Genomic DNA, 12898 nt, shown 5'->3' with positions numbered 1-12898 from the left:
ATCCTAGAGGCCATCCAAGACAACTCTCCACTGAGTAAAGCCAGGAAAACCGACACAAACCTCCAAGGACGGATTCAGACGGCACATGCACTCAGCGACCACGAGACCACGCAATCGGGGGACCTGAATCAAATGAGACCAGTGCTGCCCAAACTGTCTCAACAAGAAGAAAGAGAAGAAGACGCGAACAAAAAGAAATCAGATGTAACAAATAAGCTTCCGGAAGTCTCTCTAAGTCTCCCAAAGCTGCCACACGTGAGCCTGCCAATCTCTGTGTCCACCCTAGATGGACCAAAGCAGACCCAAAATTTCTGCCCTAGTCAACAACCAGAAAATCATGCGTGGACCCGGCCGCTCATTCTGGGGAACTCGAGCCAAATGTTGGAAAACCGATCTCAGCCTCCCCAAGCTAACACATCAACCGCAGAAAGAAGACTCTCAGAAAGATTCTCGACACTCCACGCCACTAAAGATTTTAATACCCCGCAGAAAAGTAGACGCCCTGGGAACACATCAAACATGTCAGAAAACGACTCTCCCTCGACAAAGAAAAAAGATCTTTTGTCAGTGATGTCTGCATTTTCAATAGTGTTAAACCCTTTCACAAAGCTGTACGAATCATTACACAAGGCCATGAAAGACAATACAGCAATGATCAGTGAATTAAAGGACAAGCTAATTTTCGTGGAAGGCTACCTAACAGCAACTGAAAGAACTTCGAACTCCTTCCATTCAAAGTTGGAGGCAAAAATAGACATTATGATAGACATTATGATGACAGAATTGCTAAAGAAAGATGGCAGTACCCATACAAATGTGGAATTATCAACCAAAACCACACAGTCCACACAGACCGAGAAGAACAAAGAAGTCGCCCCTACCTTTGCAAAAATCCCTGCAAAACACAAAGCCGATGTGATTACACCAGTACTGCCGTCCCCACTAAAACCCATACCCAGGGGGAAAGTCAAAGAAAAGATCAAAAACGGCATCAAAACCTCTGTGCTGTTGTGCCCAAAGGAATCCCCTCAAAAAACTCTTCCAAATCGTAACTGTACTGGGGAGACGGAGACGGGAGTTAACCAAGGGGAAGCGAATATGAACCCCTTACCCTCAAACTTGAAGCAGACAAATGTAACAGACACATCTAGAATAAGTGTAGACTCAAACTCACCTTCAGATCTGTCGAACATATCGCTGTACTCTGACGAAAGGGAACCAGACTCCCCACTGCCGTTGAATTGTGACGACGCTCCAAAACAAATGCAAACAATTCCCACAAAAAAAGATGAACCTACTCGAGAACTTGAGGAAAAAAGTCAGCCCGAGGCATCTAGGGAGCTGATCAGACAACGATCTCGCTCAAACTCTCCATCTACTGCCCTAGAAGCTCTGAGAAACTTAAAGGAGACGCATGAAAATGCCGGACACGAGCCACATAGAGATCAAGACCAGAAACACTACAAATCTCACTATTCCGCCAGAGCTCGGTCACTGAAGGAACCAAGACGAAATAAGGACGCTGCCTCAAACAAAGATAAAATCTTTGAAGGGGGTAAACTCTTCAAGCTAGAACAAATATCATCTAAAGACTCTTATCTGGTCCTAAATCGCAGAACAGTCTTAAAAAGACTGGGGAAAATAGGAAAACTCTGCCACCTAAGATCGGAAGACTTCATACTGGTCGAACCCTACCATCGGGAACATAAAGCAAAATCCTACCTCCATTTAAGAAGAAAAGCATCAATGGAGTTAACCCCCGACGTGCACAAGGATCTCCAAAAAATGGGCCTAAAAATCTATTGCCTTCAGAAACAATCGAAGGACATCGCTAAGGCGACGAAAGAAAAAAGTGAAGGTCCAAATCAAGACAGGGAGCGACACAGAGAAAGTAACGTACAGAGGCCCCTGAGAAAACAAAACGCGGCACATGGCAACGAAAGGTGGTGGTGGAGCAACCAAACTACCCCACCAACTACGACCCGAACCAAAAACTACGATGCACCAAAAACACAAGGCTATCATGAGAAAAGAGAAAAAAGACAATCTAGAACTGAAAGCACAAAAGAGAGCAGACCATTAAGAGAAGCGATTGTACCACCGACACGAAATCCATGGAAATGGATTTCGGAAACCTTTGCGCAAAATCACAAGAAATAGCAACAAAACCAAGGACCAAATCCGATGGAGAAGCAACGCACCGGTCCCTCAAACCCTCCAATAAAATGCACCCTAAAAATGGCTTCGTGGAATACGAGAGGACACCGACATCTTACAACGCCTAGTGACATAAATGTAGGTATGTTCGAACTGATCTGCCTTCAAGAAACGTGGTTGGTTCATAAACCAGCCATGGACGGATACGCAACAGAGGTCTCGCCCGCCTGCAAGTCCATTCTAGGACGCCCCTCCGGAGGCGTACTAACAGCTATCCGGATTGGTTCAGGGATCACTCCAAAAGGGAAAATAGCAGAGGGTTATGGAATGCTAACGACGCTGACCACATGGTTCCACCAAGATTTAACCAGAGACGCTTGGATAAATTCGGAGTTAGGCATAATAAACCTCTACTGGAACCCGGCGAAAACCAGCACTACAGAGTTCTGCACCATGGTCGCCAATCAAATTGACGACCTAACGGTGGAGCGGAAAGTACCTAATATCATCATCTGCGGTGACTTGAACTCTAAATGTGAGGGGAGAGTGAAAAACAAACAAAGCCCTAATTCAACGATGGATGAAAGAGGTCGAGCCTGGTCCCTCCTAATGAAATCAAGGAATTTCCACAATGCATCATTACTCCAAGATCGAAAAACACAAATTCCTACGTGGGAAAGACTGAGCTCGACTGCCACGCTGGACTATATATTCGTCACTGAAGGGCTGATAGCCTACTTTACCGACTTCACGGTGGTGAAAACGCAGGAAAGTGATCATAACCTCCTAAAAATGTCATGGAACGGAACAGTTCCATCAAGGTCCTTCTACCCAGCAGTGGTGGAATCTAACTTACAACAAAACAGGCTCCGTTTAACTCTCGACAATGTAAAAAATTTCACGTCCAACATTGCGAGGAAAACTGTCCAAATAATGAAGAGTAAAAGCGACAGACGACCAGAATACGTCTCGCTTCTGGCCCTACACAAAACGAACTTTGCGGGAACAAAAACAGGGAAACCTACGCACATGCACTCTTTTGACATAGAAGTGGCGACAAAAAGGCTGAGTCTTAACAAATTGAAAACAACGGCCGTAAGAGCTGACTCGCCGGAAACATGGTCTAATTATCGAGCGGAACAAAAGTCCTACAAATTATGGCTAAAACAGCACCGGTTGCTCATGTACCAAAAGGACGCCGAAGCAATGCTCCATACTTGTGCCACAAGGAACACTCGTGACTTTTGGTCGCTATTGAAATCAATTAACGGGCAGAGGGCAAATGTGCTGGCTAACTGTGTCCTAGAGTCAAAGTGGATTCAGCATTTTACGGAGCTGTACCGCTGCCCCACCACCTCGTCATTGCATCCTCCTGTCCCCTCAGATTCCCCATGGATCACTCTCTCATCGGTTGAGGACATCAGAGAAGTGATCAACAAACTTAAATCCTCAAGGGCCCCAGGGCCAGACGGCTTGACTAACACTGACCTCAAGGAACATCCACTATTATGGGCGCAAGCAATTGGCGAAATATTCACCCAAACTCAGAAAACCAAAGAAATTCCTAAAACCTGGACAGAGGCTGTACTGGTGCCCATCTACAAAAAAGGAGACAGAGACATCCCCGCCAATTACAGACCTATAGTCTTATTGGACGTCATAGGGAAGATTTTTGCAGCACTACTCCTACGCCACTTCAAAGTCTGGGCCAGTGCCTCCCCGGCAGCCGACATGTTTCAAACAGGATTCCAGAAGGGAGCAGGAACGTCAATCAACCTTCTGATTTTGAACATACTCAAAGCAAACACAAAGAGGGGCACTGGAAAGGTCCACATGGCAATGGTGGACCTATCCCAGGCCTTTGACCTGGTAGACCGAGAAAGACTGTGGAGTAAGTTAGCCACCTGGAAATGTCCTGACCCGATTCTTGCACCAATAATGGCACTCCATGCAACCACTTCGCTCAGAGTTCGCCTAAACCAACAAGGCACACTCTCAGAGCAAATCTTTACAAAACGCGGAGTAAAACGGGGCTTCCTTCTGGCCCCAGCTCTGTTTATTTCGTTCATTGGAGACTTCCAAGACTCAGAGAAATTAGTAAGATCCTACACACCGCGAGTGGGCGTCTCTAAAGTCTCAAGACTGTGGTATGCTGACGACTTAATTCTGATTGATCAGACGGCAGTGGGCCTTCAGAGACAGCTAACAAACTTGGACAAATACATGGAAGAAAATAATCTGCGAATAAATAAAAACAAAACCAAAATCCTGTCTTTCTCAAAAGGTACAAAAAAGACAAAGAAATGTCCGGCATGGTTTCTCGATGAAGAAAAAATCGAAGTAGTAGACGAATTTAAGTATCTGGGCATCCAACTAGACAACACTCTGAATGACATTTCACTACAAGCCTCATTATGGTCAAAAATCAAGAACTTGACAGCCCAATCCCGAGCTGTTGACAGAAAATTCGGCAAGTTTTCCTGGACCCCGGTACTACTATTCTATAAAACAAAGGTAGTACCGGCCATAACATAGGGCATGGCAGCCAACTTAACTTTACCTGTTGAATTCTGGCTGAGATTGGAAGGTTTTCTATGGAAATCGGTCTTGGGGCTTCCTACCTCAGCCCCCATGCCAGCCATTCGGCGCGACCTTGGCCTTCCCTCACTAGCCTCAGTTGTTATGCAAAGTGCGATTCTACTTTATAGAAAAATACGGACCTCTGACTCTTTGCCGATTTTTTGGATATTAGAAAATGAACTGAAAAATGGGAAGTGCATACCATTCACTAACTGGGCGAAGAAAATTGAAAAAAAACTAGAAGAAGTCCACTGTACGGACGACCTCCTCATCTCAAATCCTGGGCGAGTAAAGCAAAAACTTCTAGAACAAGATTGGATACGTACTAATGAAAAAATCCTAACGTACAAATCCCTAAAAGACTTGCCACCCACTTACAATCGCCGAAAGGTTCCGTTGAAATATTGTGAAAAATTTCCCGAAAAAAACTTGAGGAAAATTCTCCTGCGGGCCCGCCTGAATCTTCTGCACACGAGAGAAATTTTGGCCAAAAGAGCGCTGGCTAATTCTTCTTATTGCCGGGTCTGCGGCCTAGTTGATCAAATAGAATCTGTTCGTCATCTACTCACTTCATGTGTTGGACTGGCGCAGGAAAGAAGGGCTTATTTGACACCACTCATCACGTGCCCTTTGACACTCGACGAAGAGACAATATGGTTCCGTCTAATTGCAGGCGACTCTACTAGATGGTCCAGAGCGGCAGCTAAATTCCTCGAAGTAGCTCTGGTAAAAGCTAGCGACATTGGCTCATCGCCTGTAACCTCAATAAGTGACCTCCAAGGAAATTCGAGAGTGGTGTTGTGAGTTCTGGGTCAACTTCCAACTTCCAAAAGTAGCACAAACACAGTTCGCCACAACACAGTTTTGTAAAAAACCCTAACAGGTTAATAAACAAAAAAAAAACCAAAAAAAAAGAGTACGCCTGCCCTTGGCACACGTTGCTCCAAACGGCAGAGGATGTAGACCCATTGGGCTTGGTTGGTTTTAGCTTTGATTGGGATTGCTGCTGATTTAGATGTCGTGTGGGATTGAGTAGGCGGTCTAGCCTCTACTCATTCCTGTAGTCATGTTGTCCTCTCAATCCTCTGAGATATATGTTCCACAATGTCGGAACTCAGGATCCATTTTGCAGACGCCGTAATCTAGATGCTGCACCAGGAGATCCTGTACATTTGGGGGCTTTCTGCCTGTGAGCAGAGTACTTTTATATCTCCGATTTAAGCTTGTGCTCTTCACAGTGCCTTAATTTATGCCTTTAGAAATTGACCGTAAACAGAATAAAAGTAACTTCGAGTTGTCCAACTAAATCTTAACACATACATTCTACCGCTGATATTTTGCATAACGTCCATGTGTCAACAGCTTACTTTTTTACCCACACAGGAATAGCCATTTCAAAAACGGATCAATTTTTTTTCCTTGACTTGCCCCGACCTTTTCCTTGGTTGAAATGGACCCCAGCTCGGTAAGGTAGATTAGAAAGGCGTTTTATGATGCCATACCCTGATGAACTGCTCCTGCATCGCCACTGTCTGTGGGTACGGAGCCATCACAAACTCTGCCCAATCCGCCAGAACCAAGGCACATCTTGCTGCACTGCTTCCCTATTTCTGAAAGAACTATGTAGACGCCAACCAGGCGAAATTCATCTATCGGCCAACAGGCATAGGTTTGTTTGTTATGTTAATTGATTTTATAAAGCGCACGCACGCCGCAGCATCTTGGCGCTAAAAAAGTAGCTGAAAGTTTAGAGAATTTAGCTGAGAGAAAAAAGAATATTTAGAACAGATACGTTTTTAGCAGCCGGGCAGGGAGTTCCACAATTTTGCAGCCTCCACAGAGAAAGAGCGGCCACCTACCTGCTCAAACTGGTAGCGGGGAATCACAAGAAGACGGGAGACCTTCGATCGCAATTCGCAAGAGGGCACATAGGACAGAATTTTTCCTGGAGATATTGGGCACCAGAACCATAAAAAGTCTGATGCACTATCACCAGTGATTTAAATCGTGCCCGCTGGAGGCCCGGGAGCCAGTGCAACGATCGAAGAATGGGAGAAATGTGGGCCCCATGTGAGGTACCAGTTCAGTACCAGTTTGGGGCTTGCTACGGTTGTCATTGGTGTCCCTTGAGGGGGGCAATTGCCCTCCCCCAATACCTGCCCCCTCCACCCCTGTAATTGGTCTCCTGCACCCCCCACCCCCGACTCCCTGGCAAAGAACATTTTCCAGGAGCCTTAAAGGTGCTCCTTCGCTCAGCCGTCATTTGCGTTTGCACACTTGGTTTGCTTATCCTGAGTTTTTTCTTCTGGCCTAAAAGGGACACCACGGGAATCAATGGGACGTGACCATCACTGTGGGGTTGGGGGGAGGGGTGGCAATCCTGTTGAAAGCAGGGTACCTACATGCTGGGCACACTACTGCTTTCCAAATGTGCATCAAACACTTGTCCAGAAAATAAAGTAAAAAGACTGTTCCAAACTGAAACATGCTTTTAAACCTACATTCGCCAGTTTTCTTTAAAATGTGTTTATTTTATTGTAGGACTACCACACAAATACCCTGTGATTTTTGTGACCCTTCCTCTGTGTTTTATCACATGATCTATTTCTAAAGCGGTTATATGCTTGCCAACCTGCTTAATCACAAATACATCCTTCGGTTGTGCTGACAGCAGTTATTAGGAAATTAAACTGTGGGCTCATGGGTGCCAGCTTTTGATTTTCACTATGGGGCAGATATACCCCCACCCTCACTCCGAATATAAGCAAAATACCACCCCAATCCATCCCCTGGCCAAACACATTTTATAGCACTTGTTCATTCATTTTTTTAAAGGAACTGCAAAAAGTCAGAAGATTTACAGCCAGTTTTGAATTCTTGAGTCCCTCTACTGGCACGAACACGGCCCATTAACCTGCTCTTGGGTGGATGGCCCCCGGGAGAGTCTCAACCAAGTCTTTAGCTCACTGTCCCTTTCACAGAGGAGGAATATCCCTGCATATTAGTCTTTGTCCCACCCAGGGGCAGTCCAGAACTGACATGCTAGGCAATTCGCCCCTGAACAAGAGTACCAACAGCAACCCCAGGCACGTGTTTCGGCCTAGTTGGGCCACACCCTGCCCCACCATGTTGTATTTTTGACCCCCCCCCCCACCCCCTCCATACTGATTTGTAATGACGCCACTGAATGGTGTCCCTTGCTGCGAATAAGCTTAGTGAAACAGCTGCTTTTTTAAAATTAAATATTTACTTTGGTGCAGCATGCATTACATGTAATACCTTCACGTTCATCAAGATACCCTGGGGTGTAATTTCAGATAAATAAATATTAACCAGCGAGCACAGCACTAAACTTGTTCCCAGATTTTTTGGTTTCTTTTTTTTTTCTTTTTATTAGCCACTCACAGAAAATACTGTCAAAGTTATATAAACGTAAAACTAAAATTAGCCGCTCGTAAATGGATGAATAGTGCAGTGTGCTGCTAGTTCTGACTTGGCATTTCGCAGATAGGGCCAAACTGGAGTGCTCGATTTTGATTTTCCCAAAAACGCATTTAACATTTAGAATTGTACTTTACTTCTGCTTGACTCTATACGCATCATTAATACGCCAATAGAGCATTTAACTATGTCTTAAAATGCGAACGTGGCAGAGTAAACTGTAATGGTTTTACAATGCCGTGCTGCCATTTTCTGCTATCAGCAAATGTTATCTTTATTCCCCCAATGCCACCACAAATTACATTGCTTGGATTAAACTACCAGAATACATATTTAATAAAAATTGAATTGAATTACCAGAATAAGTATACAAATTCGTCGCCGTGAATTTTGCTCAGTGTCGACCCTTTGTTTAACACACAGTTTTTGAGGAACCATTATTCAACATAGCCCCTGACCAAAACTGAAAGTGGACTTATTGCGCAACCCTTTACCATTTTATTTTTGAAATGCTGAATCGTGAATTCCTTCTATAAAAGATCCATTTGAATCGTTAATGTTGGCACTTGAAAGGCAAACGTGCACCTTAAGAGATATTTTGAGTGCCCACCCTTGGGGGTCTGTATCTTGGAAGGCTTCTGTCGTTTAATGAGCGCAATATAATGTGCCCGAAGTTGGGCACAGTACTGATACAAATGGCAGTCTGTCAGTGCTGGAAGTTTACAGAATGCATTCGTGTGCACGTTTCCCCCCTGGGCCCATCCCATATTGGAAAATTGGGTTTGAATGCATATTTCTTGGTGTAAGAGTTGGAAATCCAGTTGCTGTAGTTGGCTCGAATTGCAAATAGACTGCTGAAATCAGCCCTTTGGTCTCAGAAGAGGTTTTATTAAGGCATACGGCGCTTTGATTTTTGCGAGTTTTGACAATTTGAAATTCTAATAAGTACTGGTGGCTTCCTGCATAACTTTTACTGCAGTAGTTTCCTAGTATGGCCAGTATTTGGAAACTCGCTGCTGACTTTGGTCCTCAATTATGCGGGACTTCACTTCTAGCAACTTCCTGTAATTCTACCCCCCGGGTAAAAATATTACGGGACGTGCACGGCTGAAGAGCGCTGAGACACGCTCGTTCAAGTAGCCGACTCGGATCCGTGCAGCTGCAGCAAGAGGAGTGTAAAAGTGAAACGGTAGAAGCCTGTTGTTCCTGGTTGGGATTCTTTGATGCAAACCGGACGAGGAATAATTGAAACAACGCTGGCGGTCTTCCAGCCTTGGCCCTTCTGCTGAGTTCGGTTTAAAGGTCGCTGAAATCCAGAGTAAGTGGATGTGTTTTGACTGCAAGCGGTTGAAGGTTTTGAAGCTGCATCCCCGAAGCGGCTCTTATTTATTGCATGTGACTTTTTGATCCGAATGCCAAGGACCTTTCTCCAATGCATCCGAGAGAAATTCCGGGGTTTTGTGAACTCTTTTTTTCAAGTTGTTTACAAGCCGTTGCAGAACTGCAGCGCGTGCAGCTGCCTTCAGCTGGCCCGCAGAGTGTCAGCCCTGTTTCGGAGTTCATCAAGTAGCATGGTCTGGCTGGGGCAGAAGACATGGCTAGGCGGCTGAGATTGCACTTTGCAACTAGAAGGAGCAACACAGATCCTCTGCCGGAAAGCTCCGGGGACGGTCTGGAAAGTAACGGGCCTGCTTATTTTAATCGACTGTCACCCGGCACTGCTCCAAATACTATACAGATTAAGCTGACTCCAAGGCAGACATTTTTGCAGCCTCTATTAACGGAAACCTTCAATTTCAATCCAAGTGGGCCAGTGTCCCCCCAGAAAAGCAGAAAGAAAAGCACGTCCCTGAACATTTCTCTGCAGCCCATGAAGCACAGATGTCCTCAATCTGGCAAGGCACGATCCACTCAAGTGGGTGCTTCCTTCAACAAGATAACTCATGAGGGTGCCAGTGCCATTATGGGCACCTATGACTCGCAAATGTTCTTAAACGACGCCAGCAATCTGAGTAATATAACTGTGGGTAATGAGGGCTCTTGCAGTACTGCTGCCAGTGATGACGGCTCCATCAGCAGTAGCAGTAGTGACTACGGGTCATACACAAGTACCACGAGTGATGCTGGTTCATGCAACAACAGCTTCACTAGTGACAGTAGTAGTTGTGTTCTTTCCACGGGTGATACTAATGTAGGTAGCAGCTATATCCACGGAGGTTCCTCCGTTTCTAGTACCAGAATGAAAGCTGGTTCAAGTCAAAGTCCCCTACGTGAAATTGTTTCCAGAAGTAAAAGCACTATTCCTTTTGAACACGGTCGCCTGGAACTGGACAAGGAGATCTTACCATTACCCAAAAGAAGAAAACCGAAGGTTCCGTTAAGACGTTGTTCATCATTGGTGATTTTTCCTCTGAGTCCTTATAACACGCCACCAACTTCTCCAACAGGACCGGGCCCTCTACCAAGCAAACACTTCTATCAGACCTCTCATCGGTTAAAGATGTGTGCCAGCGAACTTCCACCAACTGCTGATCATGCTGCTTCTATCGGCTCTCTTGCATCCGCAATGAATGGAGTTCGACTCTCCAAAAATCCTTGCCTGATCAGCGAGGTTAGAGACATTAGGCCACTTTACTTGAATGGTCCAACTCAAGAGAGCGTCCAGACACCCGGCACGGGTCAGGATCAGCCTTCCAGTGTAAAAACGTCTGATGGAGTTTCTTGTGTTTCAATGTGCTTCACTCCAGAAAGACCAACTACACCTGGCAGTGAAGAAATCCATGACCACAGCATCGTTAAAAAGACAAAAGCGAGGCCTGAACATGGCTCTGCTGTAAACTGCCGCCATATAAAGTTGACTCGTAGCAGATCTGCCTGTTTACCCTCTCAAAAAGATGCTCAGTGTCAAATTCATATAGGTGGAGACCTGTCAAACCAGACTTATAAAAATAAAATACACCACATTCTTCAAAGAAGTGTATCGGAAGGACCTTATCAACAAGGTGTTTGTTTATCCAGTCTTCAATGCAGTTTGCCAAAGGAAGTGACGTCACATTTGCACATACAGTTCATACCTGGGAATAAAGCGAATTTAAGTTGCTTTGAAAAAGATGCCAGCAGTGACCCCTCGTATGAAATGGGTTATCGGTTGAAAAGAAAACCAAAGGTTTGTGTATTTTGTTACTTGTCGAAACATTGTTGGCTATTGTGTTCTGTGTTTTGCGATTGGTTGTTTACTATGGTGAACCTGTTGTGCTTGACCATTTGCTTCCCCTAGGTGTAGTGGGATCCATATTGGTTTTCAGCAGCCTGCAGTTTTCAATGATTGCACAATTCTGATTTTGCCCCCTGTAGCAAAGTTCTATACTACGATTCCCCTGGAACCAGCAGCAGCCCAGAGCGGAAGTACCTACCCTGAGCACTTTTTTCTCAATAAACTGTAGTATGGACAATGAGCATTAGTACAAACAGAAATTGTTGAATGCTTTTTTTGGGGAACAGATTCTTTCAGAGCCCACAATGCCCATCTTTTCAAAAGGACAATAGAATGGCAAATTTTAACACCCAATGTTATAATATGTATTCAAGAATGAGTAGTTTGTGTTGAAAGAAACATCTTTTTAATAATGCTTGCTTTACCTTTGAGTTAATGATGTGTTAACCCTGTGTTAGCAGCCAAACTGTGGAACACTGCCTTTACAAATGAGAAATGACCCATCCCTCTGGTCATTCCGAAAAAGCCTAAAAACTCTAACTTTTCAGTTCTGATTCCCAACAATAAGCCACTAGTCCTAGGCCAGACAGACCATTCCAAACTGACTGCCCACTCCTATAAAGAAGACTACTAGGTATACTTATCAAAGTATCAGTACCTCCAACCTCCAGTATCATATGCCATGAATGATAGCTACTCATAAGTCCAGTAATACTATGTATGTTGTGCCTGATTCGTATATCTGTATGTTGTGGATACATAAAGTAATGCAATGGTACCTGATGAAGTACACCTCTGTAACCAATCTCTTAAATTCTAGCGCCTAGATGCCTCTGGGTTAAGTGCACATTATAAATGTCCAAATAAATAAATAAACCTCAGTGTGCATTTGTCACAAGACTGTGGCTACAGGGAGAATGTATGCTAATTTAATCTTCTGGCAATGTGACTTAAATAAGAGATCCCACAAATATTAACTTTTCTGATATTCCTTGTTCTGAATAGTAATTATTTTTAAGGTGGCCATAGCACTGTGTCCTTAGTTTGAGTAAGTGCTAGCAGGTGTTTCCCAAAAACAGTTCAAGGCATGTGTTCGTTTGTCAGTTCCCCCTCCCCCACCCAAAACCTACAGCAACTTAAATACAAGGCCCGTGCAGTTATTTGTAGAAAACTGAATACGTTTTATTCATTTATTATTTTTATTTGGTTTTATTACGATTTTTAAGAACATCTTACACATTACGGAAACATTGTTTATACATCGTGAATATCAATTTATCAATCTCGCCCCGCCCCCAAACAACCCCCTTGCAATTCTAAATGTTTTTTGTAGTTGTCTCCCCCCTCAAAGTTTCGAATTTAACTCTTGTTTGTTTTCTTTTTTTGTACTTGTTTGAAATGCTTGCAGTTTGATACTTAATAGACTCATTGTTAATCTGTTTTTGTGGTTCGAATAAACACTTTGTTCTTACCGTATATTTTATGAATCAGTTAAAGTTGAGTGCT

General features: G+C 44.2%; 1 protein-coding gene across 6 annotated transcripts in view; it reads left to right on the top strand.

Annotated features, from left to right (window-relative positions):
- Nucleotides 1-12898, top strand: part of NEDD4 (NEDD4 E3 ubiquitin protein ligase) — a 2630465-nt gene that overhangs the window by 595861 nt on the left and 2021706 nt on the right. For 2 of the 6 annotated variants that reach the window (XM_069624884.1, XM_069624882.1), the window contains exon 1: nucleotides 9332-11344. The exons of 2 other annotated variants lie outside the window; for them this stretch is intronic. In XM_069624884.1, coding sequence (XP_069480985.1) covers nucleotides 9773-11344 — 1572 coding nt within the window. In that variant the 5' untranslated portion in view covers nucleotides 9332-9772. Of the gene's footprint in view, nucleotides 1-9328; nucleotides 11345-12898 lie in introns of those variants that run through there. 2 more of the 6 variants (XM_069624885.1, XM_069624883.1) reach the window with 2 other exon arrangements.

The sequence above is a fragment of the Ambystoma mexicanum genome, chromosome 11, assembly GCF_040938575.1.
Source record: "Ambystoma mexicanum isolate Mex_15411 chromosome 11, UKY_AmexF1_1, whole genome shotgun sequence".
Taxonomy (NCBI): Eukaryota; Metazoa; Chordata; class Amphibia; order Caudata; family Ambystomatidae; genus Ambystoma; species Ambystoma mexicanum.
Note: the sequence above shows the minus strand (reverse complement) of the source record. Positions and strands in the feature narration are given on the sequence as shown.